The 22,612-nt window shown below is 44.2% G+C and overlaps 1 protein-coding gene across 1 annotated transcript in view; it reads left to right on the top strand.

Moving 5' to 3' along the window:
• The first annotated feature begins 1,550 nt into the window (after positions 1-1,550).
• The window catches only part of nedd4a (NEDD4 E3 ubiquitin protein ligase a), a 41,959-nt gene continuing 20,897 nt past the window's right edge, over positions 1,551-22,612 (top strand). The window contains exons 1-5 of the mRNA XM_056279435.1: positions 1,551-1,819; positions 3,647-3,720; positions 5,572-5,650; positions 6,102-6,140; positions 6,784-6,837. Coding sequence (XP_056135410.1) covers positions 1,775-1,819; positions 3,647-3,720; positions 5,572-5,650; positions 6,102-6,140; positions 6,784-6,837 — 291 coding nt within the window. The 5' untranslated portion in view covers positions 1,551-1,774. The remainder of the gene's footprint in view (positions 1,820-3,646; positions 3,721-5,571; positions 5,651-6,101; positions 6,141-6,783; positions 6,838-22,612) is intronic.

The raw sequence follows: 22,612 nt of genomic DNA on the forward strand, positions 1-22,612 counted from the left end.
GGTTCTTCTAGTTAACACATATAATATTATAAGCATTAACATAAACACGCCAGGGGGGATTGTATAAAGTAAAACAAATAAATGACATACTTAACTAAATATTTTGTAAATCATAAAGTGCTTATATGTTTTTACAGCTTTTTTTTTATTTTCACTATCAGATATTGACGAAATATATTGTTTGATATACGCACACAGCTCGGGAAAATTAGGTTTCTTGCTAGAGAATTTACATCTGCGAATATAACATTTGGTTAAGATGATTTTGCTGATTCAAGTCGTGACGACCAGCCTGCGTCTGAACTGTCACGACCACGACGTCGGGTTGACGACCGTACTCATTTAAATATAGTGTAGCGAATTCGGGGGGCAACCACAGGAACTGCCGCGGCCGGGACGCGAACTCGCATCGCCCGCACCGCGGGAGACATCGCTGACCGCTAGGCTACAGGGTCAGACCCTAATTCATACGCGTTACAATAGTAACCGTTAGACGTTTCACTTCCAAACGTCCATTATAAAGCTGAGCTCCCGTTCACTTTATGGTTCTTCCTGATGTGTTTTGCTTCTTTTATCTTACTGATGCCTCCCCCTCCTCTCTCTCCCCAATTGTGTCCGCAGAGACGCCTGACCAAGCCGGAGGTAACGCGGGGATTCGAACCGCCGACCCCGTGTCGGTGGGCAGCGGAATAGACGTTCTTACTGGTCGGTTCGGCGTTATGCCGATTTATGCTGTCCTGTCGAAAAATGATGCTGCCGTAAACGCTAATCGATAGCGGTCTAAACCAGTGTTTCTCAACCGGGGGTCCGCGGACCCCTAGTGGTCCGTGGTGTAATTGCAAGGGGGTCCGTGAAAATAAAATATCTTTTAAAAAAAGATCCTGCGACATTTATAGAAATAGGATTATTTTACTCAAATGTGACTGAGACCTTTATCTACCTAAACTATAAAGGGTAACAGGACTTTTTTCTCTAATTACATCTGTTTCACAAGTGTAATTTATTGTATTTTAATAAGAGATCTCGCTCCCGTTTGCATTGTTAAAAGTTACTGCATAAAAATTCTGTTGTTACATATATCTGAAAGTTACTGAATACATATTCTGTTTTGTTACATATATCTGAAAGTTACTGAATACATATTCTGTTTTGTTACATATATCTGAAAGTTACTGCATAAGAATTCTGTTGTGTTAACTATATCTAAGTTACAACTGAAAGCTCTTATTTTTGCCCCAAAGAGTGAATAAATGCTATAATGCAATTTAAAATGCAGTTTCTACTGTTTCTATCAAATTGCAACCCCCCTGCCCCAAGATCAGGTGGAGGGGTCCTCAGGGTAGATCAAAAATACGCAGGGGGGTCCAGGACCCCAAAAAGGTTGAGAACCACTGCTGTAAACCCCTTACCCAGACTGAGCATGCGCAGAAGCGCCGAGCGGCACGTCCTCGATAGGTAACGCATATCGTCAACACCGGTGGGCCGGAGCCCGGGGGAGTGGCAGCAGGAGGAGAGGAAGAGGGAGGACGATGACGGAGGAGGAGGAGGAGGAGGAGGATGACCGGAAGGAGTGACGACTTTAGTAAACTTCATTCTTAATTAAGATGCTACCTGGTCTGGATTAGTGCGGAGACGGTGCTGGCCTCGGAAACTCGCCGCTCGAGACGCTTTGATGGTCAAAGCGAACGTTTAACTCGTGAGCGGGTTCGGTCCAGTTGGCGTCTTCTTCGGTGCTTTTTTCTTCTTCTTCTTTTCCTTGTGGAGAAGTGAAGACATGGCCGGAGTTATCCCCGAGATCCGAGGACTTATAATGGACGAGGTGACGTTTCATGAGCTATTTCTTAGCGAAATGACAGCGATGGCTCGGACCGTCCCGGGTTCGGGTCGTGCTGTTGGTTCGGGCCTAGCCGCAGAGACGCGGGTTCGGAACTTGTGCTCGCGTTGTCTTAGACGCCGCGTTCTGTCCGTCGCAAGTGTCGGGTCAAAGATTAAAAACACAAACAGAAGAAACGGCCGGTCTCGGGGGGGGGGCTGCTTCGCGTTAGCTCGCTAGCATACTTAAGAGTACCGCTAACGCCTTCCGCGGCTAACCTAGCTAAGCTAAGCTAACCTAGTTTAGCCGCTAACGAAGCGGACGGCTGAGATTTTGCCCCGAGCTTGTTGATCGATTTATCGCCGTGTTTGACGTTAAAACGTGTGTTTTGTTTTGTTTTTAGCTGACCACAACCCTCGAGTTAACTTGTTAGAGTAATGGGCGTTCTGGCGACCCACCCGAACTGACCCGAACGGGGCTTTCAGAACATACAAGCTACGCTGCTGGTTCGCCCTCGTTTCCTGCAAATCAAAGATGAAAGACTTGGGGTTCGGACTTTAACTTTTTAGCGGTCGATGAAACAGGCCCGACCCAGGAGGCGTGGGTCCAATCCCGATCGGAACCTTTTGCTGCTTGTCTCCCGCCGCGCCCCGTGTTTTAAGCGTGTTTCTACTGTCCTTTAACAATAAATGCTAAAAAAAAAAAAAAAGGACAATAGCCTAAACTATAGATGCCCTCCAGCCACTTCATTCCAATTTGGGTCGGCGGGACTGTCAACCTGTCAATCCGTCAACCCGTCAACCTGTCAGAACCCCTGTCGTCGAGTCATGTGATGCGTTCTTGCGAAACGATAACGTGATTCATCAGTAAAGAATGAGGTCCTACGGACAATCGCCTTATGTAATGTTGACAGAAAGCCCAAAGGGGTGTCGATGTGACGTCACACGGGCAGACTGCTTTTGGGTTGCAGCCAGACAGCCAAACAAACAAACAAACACACACACACACTTAGACCAACCACAATTCAGTCCAAATGTAGGGCTAATTTCACTGTATTTATTTATTTGACCAAAAAAAATGAGTAATTGTGTGTTAACGACTAACGGGTTTTAATCCCCATGCATGTGGTGCAACAAGATTACGATATCAAATCAGGCTGTAATGGGTTTAATGGTAAGGACATTTGAAGAATGCTGTAATACATTATGTGACGACACTGTATAGAGTTTTATCACAGCTTTACAAATGAATCCCAAATCTATGAATCAAATCTTCCATCCATCCATTATCCGAACCGCTTATCCTGGTGTCACGGGAATGCTGGGGCCTATCCCGGGCAGCAGGCGGGGAGGCACCCTGGACAGGCCACCGGGCCATCACACAGGGCCGACACACACATACACACACGCACCTAGGGTAATTTAGTAATGCCGATTCACCTGACCCACATGTCTTTGGACTGTTGGTGGAAACCACAGCACCCGGAGGAAACCCATGCAGACATGGGGAGAACATGCAAACTCTACACAGAGGACGACCTGGTACGACCCCCAAGGTTGGACTACCCCGGGGCTCGAACCCAGGACCTTCTTGCTGTGAGGCGACCGCGCTAACCCAAACAAACAAACAAATCAAATCTTAATAAACAAAAAATGCAGCTTCTCATGCATGGAAGAGATGTGTTACTACAAATACATGTTTATGCAGCCTGTTGTGATCCATTTGCACAAGCTATTCTGTATTTTATCAGTTGCTTCAGTCCACTTTGTAAAGTTGTCATTTAGCAGTTACTGGTTGTGTGTGAGTAATGAGATGGTGTTTTTGATATTTCAGGAGGAATCCAGAATCCTGAGAGTGAAAGTCATTGCTGGAATTAGCCTGGCTAAAAAAGACATACTTGGAGCAAGGTAAGTTTGAGGCTGTTCATTACATATCCCTGGTATTGAGTCTCGTCACATTCAATTTAATCTCACAGCAAGTAGGGGACATCATGACAAACTTTGATTTTTGCCCATATAAATCAACCCTCTGCTGTACAGAGGTACTCTTTCGATACTGACCAGTTTCACCTGTCACTTCTTTAGTAAAACTGAACAGTGAAAAGTTATTGAACTCTCATTCTTTGTGTTTTTGCTTTTCTTTTTCTTTTTCCGATCTCAGGCACTGAACTTTTGAGCGTTGTGTGATATTAAACACCAAATTATTTTTTGGGATAACGAGCAGAAGAATTTTTAGAAATGCTGTCATCTCTGCTCTGCTGATGGGTGCATTTTGACTGAATTTGAACACATTTAATAGAAAATAGCTCAACGGTTAGAGCACACCTCATATCACTGTGTGCATGATATCACTGATTTGGCACTAAAGTTGCCTTATTACTGATTTACCTTACATAACACCGGTGACTCAACGTGTCTTGAATGAAGTTCATTGCTACAGTCTGTTTTGCCTGAGTTTTGTGAAGATAGGATAAAACCCAGAGACTTCGGTGTAGGATGTGGTTTTGTTGTTTTCTTCAGTGCCCCAAACCAGGCCTTCCCTCACTCTGAAAAGCTAAACTTAAGAGAACGGTAGTTTGCACTGAGCGTCGCCAGACCCAGCTGGATCATCTATAAGTATTTCCCCCAGTCTGATGAGACTTTTACAAAACCCTGATATACAGTCACCTCTAGCCGGCATTTGGAAATGAAAAATAATACCCGATACCTTTGTAGCTGCAAAGAGACTACAGTTGTTTTCTTCAGATATATAGAAGATGTCCATTTACAAAATGTTTCCTTGTTCCTGTCGACACTTAAATAAACGAACAAGCGAAGTAGTCCAGGCCAGTTTGCAGGAGTCGAGACAAGGGTACAACTGCTTTCCCTTAGAACATTTTGTTGACGTGGCCTTGATATGACACATGTGCCAAAGCCAGCATGTGGGATACAAACAGCACAACAGACTGCAGACTGAAAATCTGGTCTGCTGCTTGTGTTCCTTCTCCTTGTTTGTAGCTTGCATAAAGTAATGACTTCTAACTTTATGAGTTGGCTGTTGTAGACTTCAACACTTAAACTTAGAGTTACAAATTTTGCCTGTAAGTTTAAGTGAAAGTCTGTTTATATGAAATCAGAGGTTTCTGTTTAAGTGTTGGAGACTCAAACAGAAACCTCTGAGTCCATGTAAACAAGTTTCTGTGGTTTTTATGTGGAGGTGTGCATGTGTGCATTGTGAGGGCTGAGTGGTGAACTGTGCTGCTGCTCCGGTCAGGAGCAACACCGCCACCGCTCTGTTTCACTCTGTTAGAATGTGGGTGTCATCGGGGCGTCCGGGTAGCGTAGCGGTCTATTCCGTTTCCTACCAACGCGGGGATCGCCGGTTCGAATCCCCGTGTTACCGCCGGCTCAGTCGGGCGTCCCTACGGACACAATTGGCCGTGTCTGCGGGTGGGAAGCCGGATGTGGGTATGTGTCCTGGTCGCTGCACTACTGCAGCCCTGCCCGGATCGGCAGAGGGGGTGGAGCAGCGACCGGGGTGGCTCGGAAAATAGGGTGATTTGCCGAGTACAATTTGGGAGAAAAAGGGGGGGGGGCCACAAAAAAGAATGATGGGTGTCATTAGACAATGACAGCCATTCACATGTTGATTATTCAGGGCCTTCTCTAGTCTAGGTGGATATCGCTGTCAAATGTTGTATTTTGAAAAGATGTTTAAATCTGTTTTTTGTTTGTTTGTTTGTTTGTTTGTTTGTTTGTTTTGCTTTTTTCTGTGTTCAGTGATCCATACACAAGATTATCCCTCTATGACCCTGTTAATGGAGAGTTAACAAGCCTTCAGACTAAAACAATAAAAAAGGCAAGTAAAACTATCGTTGAATAAGCAAATCTAGTGGGCTTTGTACACCGCCTTGTCAAGGCGGGAACGTGGCACCATTAAGCCGCCTCGCCATTCTGTGTGAAAGGTACGAACACAGAATCGTAGTTGTGGCGTTGAGCCAACAGTGCAGGTAGTCATGGAGCCCGGTCTACCTTCGTCTGTATCACAGCGGCAGCCGGCAGGACGGGACAGCCAACGCTGTTGTGGAACGCCGGCACGCTGTGTAAAATCACACACCGAGGCGGCGTTATGCCACCTTTGCTTGGTTCATTGTGAAAAAACAAAGCCGTCGTAAAGACAAGTCTTGGTTATGGCGTGATTGCAGGATGTCTGTAGAAAAGTGCCTCAGGACTGTACTGTGTGTGTGCTTATTCAATGGCTCATGTTTTATCCCCCTCTTGTTTTTCTTTGTCGATCTTATAACCTGAAGACACTGGACCCGAAGTGGAACGAAGAGTTCTATTTCCGAGTAAGTAAAGAAATTATCTACAATGCTGTATTGAAAAAAGTGATGACTGCTTTAACAAAGTCCTGCTGGTAATCCACATTACTATGACCTGCAGGAAGGAAGATCTGAGATACGACCGATTGTGAGTCAGACACAGTAAAACCGCAGAAATAAATATACGTAGATATAGGTTGTAATTTATTTTCTGAATATATAGATTTCCCCCCCCCTCCTCTCTATGTGGAAGTTATAGATACTCCTTATTTTCTTTGGACTCTGTTGCTGAAGTAGTCTATACGTAACCCTGGTTGTGCGCTTCCAAAAAAATGTCGATCCCCATTGAGTCTTTTCCACAAAGTGTGTTGTAGTAGTTGTGGTCGTGGTCATGCAGTCCAATGTGATCCCAGTGGAGCGGTCAGGATGTGTTTAGTGGAACAGGATTTTGGGGAAATCAGTCATACTGTGACTCAGAATACTCCAGTTTATCCTTCATAAAAGACTGCAGGTCTAGCACTGAGTACCAGGAAACCGGAGTCATTAGTACTTCATCGAATCGGCCTGGTGTTTTCCTGAGGCCTTGGTGTGTCAATAGTCGGACACAATAGATCACGTTGAACTTCCTGATTCAGCTGCTTTGACTCCATAGAAATCCTTTGTCTTCCAGGTTGATCCCAGGAAGCATCGCTTGCTGCTGGAGGTGTTTGATGAGAACCGTCTGGTAGGTGTTTCAGATATGTTTAATTGTTTGTCAGTCGTACCTCGTAATTGGCCTGTAACCCAGGTATTGAACAGTATTCTCCTTTTCAATCGACCTAGTTGTTTTCTTGCTGCCAAATCTATAAATGAAGTGGAAGACAACCAATTCAACCAATCAGAATAAGGCTTCTTGGGGGCGTCCGGGTGGCGTAACGGTCTATTCCGTTGCCTACCAACACGAGGATCGGCGGTTTGAATCCCCGTGTTGCCTCCGGCTTGGTCGGGCGTCCCTACAGACACAATTGGCGGTGTCTGCGGGTGGGAAGCTGGATGTGGGTATGTGTCCTGGTCGCTGCACTAGTGCCTCCTCTGGTCGGTCGGAGGGCCTGTTCGGTTGGGGGGGGGGAACTGAGGGGAATAGCGTGATCCTCCCACATGCTACGTCCCCCTGGCGAAACTCCTCGCTGTCAGGTGAAAAGAAACAGCTGGTGACTCCACATGTGTCGGAGGAGGCATGTGGTAGTCTGCAGCCCTCCCCGGATTGGCAGAGGGGGTGGAGCAGTGACTGGGATGGCTTGGAAGAGTGGGGTAATTGGCCGGATACAATTGGGGAGAAGAAGGGAGAAAAAAAATCCCCCCCAAAAAAGAATAAGGCTTCCACTCTGTTTCCACATTGTACAATTCCTGTGCTTCCTGGTGCTCCCGGTGCCCCTTGCTGCCAATGCAACATTCTGAGCAGTTGGATAATCCGAAAAATTGGTGAAGGTGACTTAAGAGTAAAGACAACAGGCCGCTCTGGTGGCCAAGCGGAATAAACCGCCGTTCTTGCAACCCGCTCGTCATGTGGCTGGGAGGTTCGTATCCCAGACTCGCCATAACCGGTCACGGCCAGAGTGTCCACGGGGTAAGGCATTCATTAGGCCACCCTTACCCGAGGGATAGTGGGTGTAGATCGGTGTAGTGTTCGGGGACTCGTCGTTCTCCAGCGACCCCTCTGGCCCACCCGGGTGCCTGCAGTCAAGCAACTGAAAGCATTCTCCCTACGCCTCCTTCGCGGCCTGAAGGTGATGCAATCCATGCGAGGCTTCAGCGTGTAAAATAGCGAGAGCAGCTGACACGAGTTTGAAGGAAGCTGGTGTTACGCCTATCTCCTTCCTGTGGAAACGTGAGCCAGGGGAGTTATTCGACAAGAGTTCCGGCCATATGCCATTGGGTTAATCGGGTGGGATAAGGGGGAAAACTAGAAATAAATTTATGGAAAAAAAAGAGTAAAGACAACCTGAACATACTGCCCGTGAGCTGGGGAATTTGGTTTACCCCAGTGTCCTTGACCCAATGAAAATAGTGGTGAAAGGACTGGCAGTGTACCGAAATGATCAAGTGCACATGGAGAAATAGTGATTTGACATAATTATCTTAGACATGATTTATACCATGTAGTTTTAAGTCAAGTCACTTGCCTGCCTTATCAAAGACATGCATGTTAGCTTGACGCCAAGGCGGTAGGAAGAAGAAGTGGAGTTGGTCTGCGGGTGCTGCAGCGGCCCCTAGTCTATGATGGCTTAAATGAAGAAAACTAAATTTTGTCGTATGTACGTACAATGACAAATAATAACGTGTGTTGCTGATTCATTAAATGCCTATTCATTGAATGCTTATTTCATTTGAGTTTATGTCAGTTATACTTTCATCAGTTTAATCTTCCGTTTGATCAATTAATTAATTTTCGGCACCTGATAGTGCTCGTCATGGTGTTAAATCATCACACGGCAGTCAGTCTGGATAATTTGTGCAGGTTTAAGAGAAATACCAAAAAAATTTTAAGAATCAAAAAATGCTTTTAGTAATGAAAGCCATTCTTAATGAAAATACGCCCTCCTGGAGTCACTGAATAAACCTGCCTGTGTGTTATTAAACTGTAAACCAAGTCTCAAAAGTAACATGTCCAGTCCGCCTCAGGCCGTGTTTCACATTTCGGCTGATACGGAGTCCTCTCTGACAGACGCCGGGGCAGAAATGGCTTATCTTGCCTTCCAAAGATACAACCACCCTTATTATGCCACAACGTGTTTACGGTTGCTGTAAACCTCACGCCGAGAGCCACAGATGCGGGCAAAACATGCCTACGCCGATAACATCCTAATGATCATCCTCACACATGCAGAGACGGAGTTGAAAGGGTCAGCATTATCCCAGCACAGGTTCTGATGATCTTGTAGATGTTTTGAGCAGTTGGGTGTAATGCTGGATCCCGAGCGGTGTCCTGCCCATCTACTGAAGGTCCTGAGGCTCCCAGTGAGGCTGGGGCCTCGCTCCACCACTGGTACTGTGGGACACCTGTAGCTGGTTGTGCCTGCCATAGATATTATTACGGTAAAGCTATTCCTACCGAACATTAGTGGCATTCAGATCCTTATTTTTGTCTGTTTATGTAAAACAGATCAGAAAAAAAATCACTTAAAACCGATACAGATGGGCAGACATAAGCCTTTTAAGGTGTCTTTTTGGTGCCAAGTTTTATTAAGGCGATCCGTTTTCCATTATCCAAACCACCTCTCCTGCTCTCAGGGTCATGGGGATGCTGGAGCCTATCCCAGCAGTCACTGGGCGGCAGGCGGGGAGACATCTTGGACAGGCCTCCAGGACATCATGGGGCCGACACACACACCCAGACCCACACCTAGGGACAATTTAATACAGCTGATTCACCTGGCCTACATGCCTTTGGAGGTCAGGTGAATATAAAAATATATATATATATATTCAGGCTAATGGAAGTAAAAATGGGACTCGCATTACAGATGCTTTTAACCAGTCGAGGCCAGCTGATGCAAGTTACCCAGATTCAGACGAGCGGTACTAGAATCCAGATATCGTTTTCAACCATCCTGTCGGTGCCATAGTCCGTTTGTAATAAATACTCGTTTATTGTAGCGCTTCCACGATGCTAGTATTGATGTTTCTATGGTACAAATGAAAATACAAATCTTTTCTTTTAGCAGTGACTGCAGTCTGTTGTGTTGCCTTTTTCTTTAGTGAGGCTGTCCGTACCAGTCAGCCGTGGTGTAACCAGTCCGTGTGTGTGTTTAAACCAGACAGGACCAGTGATGGAGACGTGAGGGCAGCAGGTGCTGGCAGTCCACTAAAGCTTTTTTATGGACTTTCCATGCTCAGTGCGTTCCACCTGTTTTACGAACAAGAGTTATTCTTCTAGGACTTAAATAAATTGGCTTCAAAACTCGAGTTTACGAACAAATACCCAGTTTTTGGAAATATTGAACTGGTTCCAAGTCAGAACTGTTTTTCCATACGTAGCCCTTATTTTTGCCGGTTGATTTTCAGTTGTTTGGACCAGGAAGGGTGGCACGGTGGGGCAGTGGTCAGCGCGGTTGCCTCACAGCAAGAAGGTCCTGGGTTCAAGCCCCAGGGTAGTCCAACCTTGGGGGGTCGTCCCGGGTCGTCCTCTGTGTGGAGTTTGCATGTTCTCCCCATGTCTGTGTGGGTTTCCTCCGGGTGCTCCGGTTTCCTCCCACAGTCCAAAGACGTGCAGGTCAGGTGAATCGGCCGTACTAAATTGTCCCTAGGTGTGTATATGTGTTTGGGTGGGGGGGCCCTGGGATGGACTGGCAGCCTGTCCAGGGTGTCCCCCCACCTGCCAGCTAATGACTGCTGGGATAGGCTCCAGCATTCCCGTGACCCAGAGTGGGATAAGCGGTTTGGATAATGGGTGGCTGGATGGACCAGGAAGACGTAGCTTTGAACCAGACAGCTTGGGGAGAAATTGATGGTTGATTGTGATGTGGTTACACAAAATGGACTGAATATTGCCCAGGAGACACCGAGCTGCTTAAGTGTTTATGAGGAAGTCCATTTGCTGTCCAGCATTCTGAGAGATGAAGTTTCAGTCTGGCAGATTCGTAAATGTAAATGTGGGTAAATAGATTTTATTTATGTAGCACTTTTCTAGCTGCAACAGCCACTCGAAGCACTTTACAATCAATGAATGCCTCTCTCTCACACACACACACACACACACACACACACACACACACACACACACACACACACTCAGACACCGACGCAGTATCTGCCATGCAAAGTAACAACCAGCTCATCGGGGGTAGTTAGGGGTTCGGTGTCTTGCTCAAGGACACCTCGATATTTTTTGTAAGGAGGAGCCGAGGATCGAACCGGCAACCCTCCAGTTTCCAGACGACCTGCCCAACCCTCTGAGCCACTGTTGCCCCACAAACTCAGTGTAAATGATGATGACGGCTGATGGGATGCTGTCATATGAGAAGCTCTTTGGAATGCTTCATAATTCCCAAACCGTGACAGTCATGTGGTGCCAGACCTGCCATATTGTCCTTTATATTGATTAGCTTTTATTTTGTGTTTATCCTGTAAACCAGAGAAGCAAAACTACTGCCCATACTCAACACATGCATATGAAATATATTTTTTTCAATTTTCCCAAATAAGATGACAGTCACTAAGTGAAAAATCACAGCGGTTCGCAGAGTTTGCCGTCGTATGTCTCGGAGTTAAAACCAAAATCCTGGAAGCCTTGAGCAAAAATACCTGCATCGTTTTATTTGCTTTAAAATAAGTAGGGGCTGAAAAAGTAAAGGTACAAATCACAAAGTTAAGCTTTTAAGTATCTCATTAAAATTTATTGAAAATTTCAACTTGTCATATCCGCATCACAAAGTCGAGCAACGAAAGATGAATTGGTGTGAACGTTGGTAATCAATTAATAATTTTAGCTATTCATCAAAGAGAAATTTCATTTTCTGGTTAGAGCTTTCCAAATTCAACAATCTGCTCACCTTCCTCTGATTCCTATCATCAGAAAATGAATATTTTGGGGGGGGTTTTTGTCTGCTTGTCAGATTAAACATTTGAAGACGTTGCTTCAGGCTCCGGGGACTTGTGGATGCCGACTGTCATTTCTGACATTTTATACTATAAACGATTGATCACACAAATATGAAATAAGGAAAATAAGCATTAGTTGCATTTGAAACTAGTGACTTTTCATAAAAATGAATCCATATTGTAACCCGCCAAAAGTTACATCTATCCAACTGGACTGCGGTCGTAGGGTTCGAGTTCTGCTTGGGGACGTGGGAAGTATCGTGAGAGTCATGTTGAACTTCACGTGATATCTAAACATTGCCGTGTTTGCTTTGCTTAATCCAACTGTGGTTCATCACATTGAACTGTTTGGTCGTGTAAAGTATAATATTTATACTTAGTTTATAAGTATAAAGTCCTACATATCCTTCTGTGTGGACTCCAACATTCCCTGTGAAAACATTACAGTCTTCCCTCATAACAAACCATGGGCTTCTAAAGAACTCAGAAATGTCATAAACAAGAGGAAATGCATTTTTTACACAGGGACTAACCAGGAAAAGAAGGGAATTACCAAAGAAGTAAGGAGTGAGATAAGAAACGCTAGTAGGATCTATAAGGAGGGGATGGAACAGAAGAACAGCAGTGGTGGTCTGCAGGCAGCTTGGAGGGGGATTAAATCTGTCCTCAGTCACTCAGAGAAACAGTGACAGGAAACCTCTTAAAATTCAGGGAGTAAACGATACCGATCTCCTAGATATTTTTAACAAATGTTATTCCCGCTTTGAAAAAATGGCGACAGGCCCGGGCACAAGCCCATGAATACTGGGATGGCACCCAGCACTTTACCTGGGCCCCCGTCCATACGGTTAGTGGTTTTGTGAGGAAGGTCATCTGATGTGAAATTTTGCCAAATCATTATGCGGATTGACAAGACCGCCATCAGTGCTGTGCCCTCACAGGGTACCGATGGAAACTATCAGATCCGCTGTGGCGACCCCTGGGAAACCGGGAACAAGCAGAAAGAAGAAGGAAGATTCCCGCTTTGAAAAACACAACTTTTCTGAAAACATCTCTCTCCTTAGAGAGTCTGTCTCTTCTGACTGTCATATTGGCATCTGTCAGGAATGTGTTTGAGATCTTTTAAAATGGGTAAACATCAGGGAGGCCCCTGGTCCAGATCACATTTGTGGACCCACATTGCGATACTGTGCTGAGCAGCTTAGCAGTGTCCTCCATCCTATTATTATTATTGTTATTATTATTATTATTATTATATCTTCCAGATGTCGCTTGACTGTAACCAAATCCCTGCTATCAGCAAGTCCTCCACTGTGATACCTGTCCTCAAGAACACCAGTTGTAGGCAACTTAATGATTTTAGACCAGTTGTGCTATGATCATTGATAATGAAAGTCTTTGAGAATATTGTTAAAAACCTCGTTTTGTTAACGGTGGATGGAAAACTTGATCCACTGCAGTTTGCTTACCAGGCAAGGAGAGGTGTGGAGGATGCAAACTTTTTATACTTAATAACCTGTATAAGCGCTTATGAATGCTGCAAGCCCATGCCAGGCTTTTGTTTGCTGACTTTGATCAGCATTTTGATAGATAGGTGGCTATGTGGTTTTAATGTGCCTCACCAGCTTGTGTTATGGATCTTGGACTCCTTGACTGACAGTGAGCAGAAGGTGTCTGTTCTCAGACTCTAGCTAGTGATAGCCTATCACTAGAATGACCGGGATTTCACGCCTACCTAAAACCACCATGGGCAGCCAAAATGATGGCCGGTTTTTAAACTCCATATTCTGTCAAGATAAATACCCAACTGACATATTAATGCATTACATATGTTAGTATGTCTGTTAGGAAACAACTGACACCAAAATCAGCATTTTAACAACAAAAATACTATTTTTAAACAATTTAAACTTCAGAGAGGCATGGTCGGACTATAAAACGTGAAATGTAAAAAAAAGAACTGAAAATAAATATTGAAACGGTCCCAAATGACCGGAACTTAAAAACTACTAGAACGACCATGGAAACTCTACATTCTGTCAAGATAAATGCCCAGTTGAGATATTAATGCGTTACATGTTAGTATGTCTGTTATGAAACTAACTGACACCAAAATTAACATTTTAACAACTTTAATACTATTTTTCAAACAATTTCAAATGGCCACTGTCCAACGCCTGTAAATACTGCAACGTCTCGGTGGTAGTCATGGTGCGTCTGTAACGGTGTCTGTAACCAGACATGTTGGACATAATCAGAAATCAAGTTTAGACTATTTGTCTGCACTTGAGGGCGCTAGTGTGTTTCTACGACAGAGCAATGAACTTCACGAAGGAAATGACGCGACAACACACGTCATAAATACTGACGTGACACACACCATCCGCGCAAATTACGAGCGATAATTTTGACCATTCATGGTCGTTCTAGGTAGATCTTATAATTTTTTTGTGCAATTGATCTAAAACTCGTTTTAATGCAAATATATGCAATTATAGGAGCATTCAGGGAGTGGCAGGTCTGTATCTTTTCTTTTTTTTGTCATGAAGTTATTAAACTTTAAAAATTCAAATGGTCATAATGACCGTCTTGGTCATTCTAGTGCTATGTCCACAGGCTCGCCACAAGGATGCGTCCTTTCGCCCTTTCTTTTTATTATGTACACTGATGGATGCAGGAGCATTCAGGGGGGCAGCTATTTGGTCAAATTTTCTGACGACACTGCATCTCTGAGCCTCTCCGAGGTTCAGAATCAGTTCGCGGGAATGCTCTCATTGGTTTTATTTCTTGGTGTGAGGACAACTTCTTGGACTTAAATGTTTCTAAAGCCAAGGAACTGATTATTGATTTTAGGCTTAACAGATGCAGCCAAAGAGAGCATCACACATGGTGAACGTGTGGAAATGGTTACATCATACAAATATTTGGGCACTATTATCGATGAGCACCTTAAATTTGGTGTGAACACTGAGGCTATTGTGAAGCGGGGCAACAGAGAATTCACCTTCTCTGCAAACTGAATTCCTTTTCTGGTCAGTCATCCTCTGATGCTTTTATCAGTCTTTTATTGAGAGTCTTCTGAGTTTTTCTTTTGTCTGCTGGTTTCACAGCATCACGGCAAAAGAAAGAAACAGTCTTAAAATCTGTTCTAAGATCACTGGAGTGAAACAAAGAGATCTGAAGTCTTTTTGCAACCAACAAATCCTTCTAGAAAGCAGCAGGTATTTTGGCTTCTTCTGGACATGTTCTAGCAGGTGAATTTGCCATCAGGGCGTCGTTATGTTTTAGTTGCTTGTAAAACTAACCGCTATTCTAAATCACTCACCCCTCTGCAAACCCACTACTACATGCCCCGTAGTTTTACTATCTGATCGTTTTATTGTGTTTACCAAGTTCATCTAGTCTAGCAACATTATTAATTACTTATAGATCTTATATATTTTATTCCACGTTTAGCTCCCTGGAGTTTTATTATTTATTGTTTGTGTTATTTGTTTGTTTTCACGTTGCTGTGTTTTGTGTACAACAAGCTGCTCCAACCAAATTGCCTGTAGTGGGAATGACCAAGACGGTCATTTTGACTGTTTTGGATTTTCAAAGTTTAATAACTTTGTGAAAATATAAAAAGATACAGACCTGCCATTCCCTGAATGCTCCTATAAATATATTTCCATTAAAACGAGTTTTAGATCAATTGCACAAAAAAAGTTATGATAAGCTCTACCTAAAACGACCATGAACGGTCAAAATGACCGCTTGTAATTTGCGCGTGATCGTGTGTGTCATGTCAGTATTTATGACGTGTGTTGGTCGCGTCATTTCCTTCGTGAAGTTCGTTGCTGTGTCCTAGAAACACACTAGCGTTCTCCAGTGGAGAGAAATAGTCTTAACTTGATTTTTGATTATTGCCAACATGTCTGGGTACAGACGCTGTTACAGACGCACCATGACTACCACCGAGGCATTGCGGTATTTACAGGTGTTGGACAGCGGCCATTTTAAATTGTTTGAAAAATAGTATTAAAGTTGTTAAATGTTAATTTTGGTGTCAGTTAGTTTCCTAACAGACATACTAACATATGTAATGCATTAATATCTCAATTGGGTATTTATCTTGACAGAATATAGAGTTTAAAAACCGGCAGTCATTTTGACCGCCCATGGTCGTTTTAGGTAGGAGTGAAATCCCGGTCGTTCTGGTGTTAATAAAGTTGTTTGTATTGTATTGTATTTGTATTGTATGGTGTTGTTGTGTTGTATGGTAATCGCAAACCAAAACTCATTTCAAACAATACTCCTGCAAATGTTTCAGACCTCATTTTGTTAGAAGTGTTAGGTAGTAGGTTCTTGTTACCACTAATTTAGACAACAAAACTGTATGTCACTTTATGACAATATCTGAATTTCACCCCAAATCAATACCATTGAAAGACGATCAACAATGATATTGAATAATTGCCCAGCCCTATTTTAAAGACATTTTGCTGCACATCTTGTTGACCGCCACAGTTCTGATGTCCGGTAGAGACCCTGGCTTTTATTTCCGTGAAAGGCCACTCCCATCTGAGGACGCTAATGTCATAACATACGTCACCGGTGTCACCGGAGTTCAGTTTATTATAGACTTGCTACCCCTACCCCACGTGAGTTAGCATGCTTTGTATTTCTGTGTACGTAGTGCACATAATATTCTCACATCTTGTAGCCCCTGTTGATGTCACCGTTGAGTATTTTTGGCCTCGCCATCGCCATCAAAGTTGTCCATCCCCACTTTCGGACAGAGCGTTGATCGTTGACCAATCCGAGGGCTGGAGATGTTCTGAAGAATAAGGGGGTGGGGTTACGTCAGTGAGTCACCTCCACATCCTGGCTGAGCAACTCGGCATTACGTATGTCACTGAATCAGTGGGTTACAGACAGAGTAATGCCTTGGAATAGGTCAGCCTCACACAATAGGCCATCATAAATAGAGAGTACTGTCAGCAACGCAGGAGTGGAAATCAAACCGTCATCGAGCGTTACATGAGGTGTCGCATCACAGATGCCACAGCTTATCACATCATCTCTCAAAGCAATGGAAATTATAGCTCGATTTTTATTTTGGTGTATGTTATGTTTGATGGAAAAGATTTTCTTTTGTCACAGTAGGAGATGTTTTACGTTGTCCTTCTATTTCTTCTCAGTCGAAGGGTTCAGCTCTTGTCTTTCGCAACGTTAGATTCACGAACTTGCTGACTTTTGCTGTTTGTATAACAATCAGAAGTGTTCCTGTATATTTCTCAAGACTGTGCTGGTTTTACAGTATGGATGCTGTCAGGCAACTCGATCCTCAATTTGATGTTATGTCGAAACCCAATCCTCTTGATTTCCTGTAACTCAATACCAGTGGGTAAAAATATTTGTGAGGGCACAGAGCAGCAGAAACATTAGAAGCTGCAGCGGGAAGTCAAGTCTTGAGTGGGTGACCTGAAGCAAGCATTAGTGGTTTACTAGAGCTTCAGTCTAAGATGTAAAATAGAGGGCTGTGCTGCTTCGTAGTTGTCATTTGGGATTTTTTTTTCTTTTGGTTTTTCTAAAGGGCTAACCAAGAGTGCTTCAGGCGGAAAAGTCAGAGGGTGTTAGACACTATACTGGTTTGGCTAGAGTTCAGGAGGTACAGTTACAACAAGGCTGAGGCTGTACTCTAATGCATGTGTGTATGGGAGCAAGTGTCCTTTTAATATTCAGTGCAGGTTGTTGCTTACTGAGTGGAGTTTAGCTCTTTAAAGATAAGAATCTTGTTAAGTTTCTACAGTGGTGTATTTGGGTCATTCCTCCAAAGAAAACAACTGACCTCTACTGACTAATAGCAGAGATCAGCTGTGGCAGGAATGTAGGTTGTCACTGGAGCTATTTTGGAAATGTACAGCCTCTGATGATTGTAATCACAGCGCAGAAGTTGGAGCAATTGCTTTTCTACTTTTTTTTTTTAACAGGAGGTTGTATCATGCGACGCTTACTAGCATTGCAGGGATTAGAGAGTTAAACAAATGGCCAGCCGGCTACGTCTGCATTTTGCGTCGCGGAGAAGCAACACGTACCCTCTGTCAGACAGCCTGAGCAGCCATGGTGAGGAGAGTGGTGTCAGTGTGTCAGCTGGTAACCCGACAGAGAGCCTGGCACACAGTTCCGTCCAGATGAAGGTGACACCCTTGTCACCAGACTGCGGCCATTTACAGCAGTACTCTTCATTATTCATACCAAGGGTTAACGCTGGGGGATGTAGTAAGAAGAGCATTCTGCAGATCTCTCTGCAGCCTTGTGGTAAACTCAGTGGTGAGGTGGAAGGTAATACCGAAGATGGGGAGCCGGGGAGCTGTGAAGTGGGAGCAGGCAATGGCTTTGAAGGAGGCTCCTGCAGTAGCAGCATGGCCAGCGATGCAGGGTACTCGAGCAGCAACAGTATTTTTGAGCCTGAGGGCCCAGATCAGCAGAGGACAGCCCGGGAGAGGAGTCTACCCCGCCGAAAGACCAAGGTCCCTTTGAGGCGATGTTCCTCCCTGGTTCTATTTCCAAGGAGCCCCTGCAGCACCCCACCTGCCTCCCCAGTAAGTCCAGTGGCTGAACCTGCTCTCCCTACAGCAAGGAGCTCCCATCAGTCAGCTCTCCAGTCATCTAGCAGCGAGTACCCACAGGATAATGAGGTGGTCACCTGCAAAGGATCCAGCTCCACAGCATTCGGTGGCATCTGCCTGTTGAAGAGTAGCTGTTCACCAGCTGAATTCAGGGACACCAAACACATGGTGCATTTTAACGTTCCTTTATCAGATGAACCAAAATGTAAGGAGGACGGGAGTGAAGTACTGGAGCAGTCGTCTGTGTTGGACCGGTCCAACCGGCACTCCAGCAGTGTTCTGCTGCATTTTACTCATCAGAGACCAGTGGCAACTGGCAAAGGAGCCAAAGTTAGGACATCAGTAGGTGTTGAAGATCCTGAGGCCCTTTGTCCTGTCACACAACCTGAGGGTGAACATCATCCTCATGTAAAGTTGTATCGAAGTACTTCAGCTTGCTTGCTGTCCTCAGCCAAACCACCAACAGAAAAAAATCACAATACCAGCCAGCCAGGAAGTGGACAGGAAAGACCTGAAGAAAATCGATGTTATCGTGCCATACAAAGGAGCTTCTCCCTGGAGGTGCCCTACCCAAACACTGGAATTTTATGTCAGTTTTCGAACCCAATGGTAGCTAGCCCTTGCTCTCCGAAGGTGCACATTCATGTGTCCCCCGGCTCTCGGTCTAGGACGTCCAGTTCTGTTTCGGATGTACACAGCTGCCACAAACGGGATTGTGTTCCAAAGAACCCAGCTCGTAACACCAAGGTGAGTGATAAGTTTCATTACTGGATTCAAATGAACTGCTGCTCCCTGCAGAGCTAAGTCTAAGCAGGCTTGTGTGTATCAAGTTTCCAAGAAACAGAATATATGAGAACATATGAAGAATTGGTTTAAACCACAACTCCGGAGTCAGTGTTCTCAAATCTGCATTCTTATTGTGATATCATTTAAATGGTCAGGCTCACCAAGAGTCCACTATAGTGTAGCCGATCATTTTTCCCCCCAACCTTAATGTTTTATAACCATCTTTTGAATTATTTTGTTGTGTGTGACTCAGTTAAAATGAATTCTGATGTCATGCAGAGAATCCAGTAAAGCCAAACTGACTCAAGTGCTAGAATTGAAAAACTATCGTGGTGGTGGTATGAGTGCTGCAGGTGAAAGGTGTTGATCGTGGAGTTACAGGGGTTGTTGGTGAAAGGTTTATAAAAACTAATGGAAGAAGTTTTTAACGAAGTAAAGGCTTTACTGGTACAGAAGTGCGTAATTGTCAGACAAGTTTGTTTAAATATAATGTCACTATGGTGCTGCTGCTGTCCTTTACCGCTATCACCATTCAAATCTGTTGAGCTCTGTTTACTCCGTGTCAGCCATTGGACTCACTACAAGCTTCAGCTAAGTTCAGTAACTGAGGAGATGGCTACGGCTAAGTCATGCAATTAACGGGCACTATGTGGACAAACATTCACGAGTGTTGGGTTGCACTACAGTAATGCATTTACAGACTGGTGTCCAAGAAAACACTGAAAGTGAGGGAAAAGGAATCCTCCATTTGACTGGTGAGACCATGGAGATGTGTAGATGTGGATTCCCCCACATGCTTAATTTTAGAATAGTTCTCCATTTTTATTATTCTGTTAGCGCTTTGAGTAATCGTTTTAAGTATTTACCCGGGCTAATTTTAGCTGTGGGAAAAGCGGTGCCCCTTCCCGATATAAATAAAGTGCCTGTGAAATATTCCCTCTGACTCCAGATAGTCTGGTGGACCGTAGCACTGCCCAGTCCTGCCGACTCAAATTTAACAGGATGATACTAGCGCAGCAGCGCTCAGTCACGCCAGCCATCTGTGGACATGTGGAGGGGCCGGGTGGGAGTCTGATCCTTTCCCAGTAAAACGTGGTGTGTTCCCGTCCCCGCGGGTGCCCCTGCGAGGCAGTGTTTGTAAAGTATCACGTGTCGACCCCTGCATTTAGCAGGTTGTCAAGTAAGAGGGCCTGCACCAGTAACTAGCCCTTACCTTCAGAGATACAAGCTAGTGCGTTCACAGATCAAGACCCGAGGAATTTTTATTCTTTCTCAAGTTGTCTAGATGCTCATTTTTGTGACAAGTGAAAGCAATATCAAATGACTGTCTGCTGCTTATTGTAGATTCAGCATTGATTTTATTATTAACAGTTATCTCTGTGAAAAGCTTGGAGAATTCTTCACTTGCATCTTTCCTCGAGGTGTGCGTCATTGAAATCTCACACAACCTTGTTTCGATTCTGACGTACTACCACTTGGAAAGAGACCCCACATGAAATGACCGACAGCGTGACGTGATGCACTTTCAAAATATGAGACAGGAAATTGATAATTACCGAAACTACTTGTACACATTTTTGGTAGCCTCCTAAAAATGGAGATATTGCCTGAGACTTTTTCCCATAAGCCTCGGTTGTCTATTCTTCAATCCACGACCATCATTTGTTTGTCTCTTTGTTTGTCTTGCCACTGGTCCCAGCGCCTCAGATTTTTTGCAGTCTTAGATTAGACAATTTTCTGAATATTATTTGAAGTTTTAATAACCAGAAATACAAGACACTCACTTGTGCCACGAGTACCACACTTATTTGCTTTGGTGTAGAGATTCGTGTCACATCTGTCAAACCTCATCTTCATCATCATCGAACATCATCTTAACCATTTGTCAACTGTTGGTTTTACTTTTTTTTTTATGTCGCAGCAAGGCAAATTTAATAAACCATTTAAAACTGGACACTGATCAGGTTTTTACCAGTAAGGCCTGTGCTGAAAAGTTGGAACTGGTATATTTTTCTCAGAGCCACACTTGGGATTTTTTTCCCTTAGAGTAATGGAGTTTAAACCACACAAAACAAGCTATGTGCTGACTGTTTAGCTGGTCACACTGGGAAATGCTATGCCTTGTATTTCTATGATGTATCTGTAAATTTTGCTAAATTTATTGCATAAACAAGCAAAAGGTCCCTGTGCTAGTGATGCTTTATTAGATTTAGTAGAGAAATGGGCAAATGCAGAGAGGGAGGCACTTACACACAAGTAAAGAGACAAGACAGATGCAGAGTCGGAGCTCTTACATTTATCTTGCTCACTGAAATGTCTTTATAAACCAGCGGCCCTGTATGTTGTCAGCTATCTGTATTTCATCATATATACTCATGGCATTTCTAAATCTGTGTTTATTTCTCCATCACATAAATCTCAGCCATTGTTGCTGAGCTGGTGAGGAAAAGACCTGGTATTATGCCACCAGCTGCACAGGCAAGCAGCCATCACAAGCATTTCCAAACTGTTTTGTGAACGTTTCCAGCTGAGTTTCCCAGGTCGGAAATCTTGAGAGAATATTGGAATGTTTAAAAGGAATATTGAAAAGAAATCATGCAAGGCAAAATTCTCTGATTGGAAGGGGTGATGGGTCAGAACTAAAAGATAATGACTCAACCAAGACTGGAGGTTTCATGTACAACACAGGAAGACACCAAACCACAATCATGTCTTCTAATTTGATTCATAACCTTCGTTTATATGCCTTATTTTTCCCAACTGATGCTTTGCTGTTTTAGTAAATGAAATTGATATGTAAAAGTGAAAGTTTAAATCCTACTAATCTTCTGTCTCGTCCTACTTTGTAGTCCTCAGTACCATTAGTCCTTCCAGATTGTAGGTGTTCCCCCCCCCCCCAAACTTTTCTTCTTAATTGTACCTGGCCAATTACCCGACTCTTCTGAGCTGTCCCAGTCTCTGCTGCACCCCCTCTGCTGATCCGGGGAGGGCCGCAGACTACCACATGCTTCCTCCCATACATGTGGAGTCGCCAGCCACTTCTGTTCACCTGACAGGGAGGAGTTTCGTCAGGGGGACGTAGCGCATGGGAGGATTACACTATTCCCCCCCAGTTCCCCCTCCCTGCTGAACAGGCACCCCGACCAGCGACCAGGACACATACCCACTCCCGGCTTCCCACCCGCAGACACGGCCAATTGTGTCTGTAGGGACACCTGACCAAGCCGGAGGTAACACAAGGGTTTAAACCGGTGATCCCCATGTTAGTAGGCAACGGAATAGACCGCTACGCTACCCAGACGCCCTCGCATGAAGGTGTTCTTTATGACAAAATGGAGGCTGCCTTTGGTTTACTTAGATGGATTCGTGAAGGTGGAAAAGAAATGTGTGTATGGATTTATTTAAGTACTCTTGCGGTAGTCAAATAAAGATAGTTTTACCAGCTAAAACTTCAAATGTTATTGTCCCTGCAGGAGGCTGTGACATTAAGAATCTTCAAATGTTAATTTCATGATTTTT

Source organism: Lampris incognitus, chromosome 4, assembly GCF_029633865.1.
Source record: "Lampris incognitus isolate fLamInc1 chromosome 4, fLamInc1.hap2, whole genome shotgun sequence".
Lineage (NCBI taxonomy): Eukaryota > Metazoa > Chordata > Actinopteri > Lampriformes > Lampridae > Lampris > Lampris incognitus.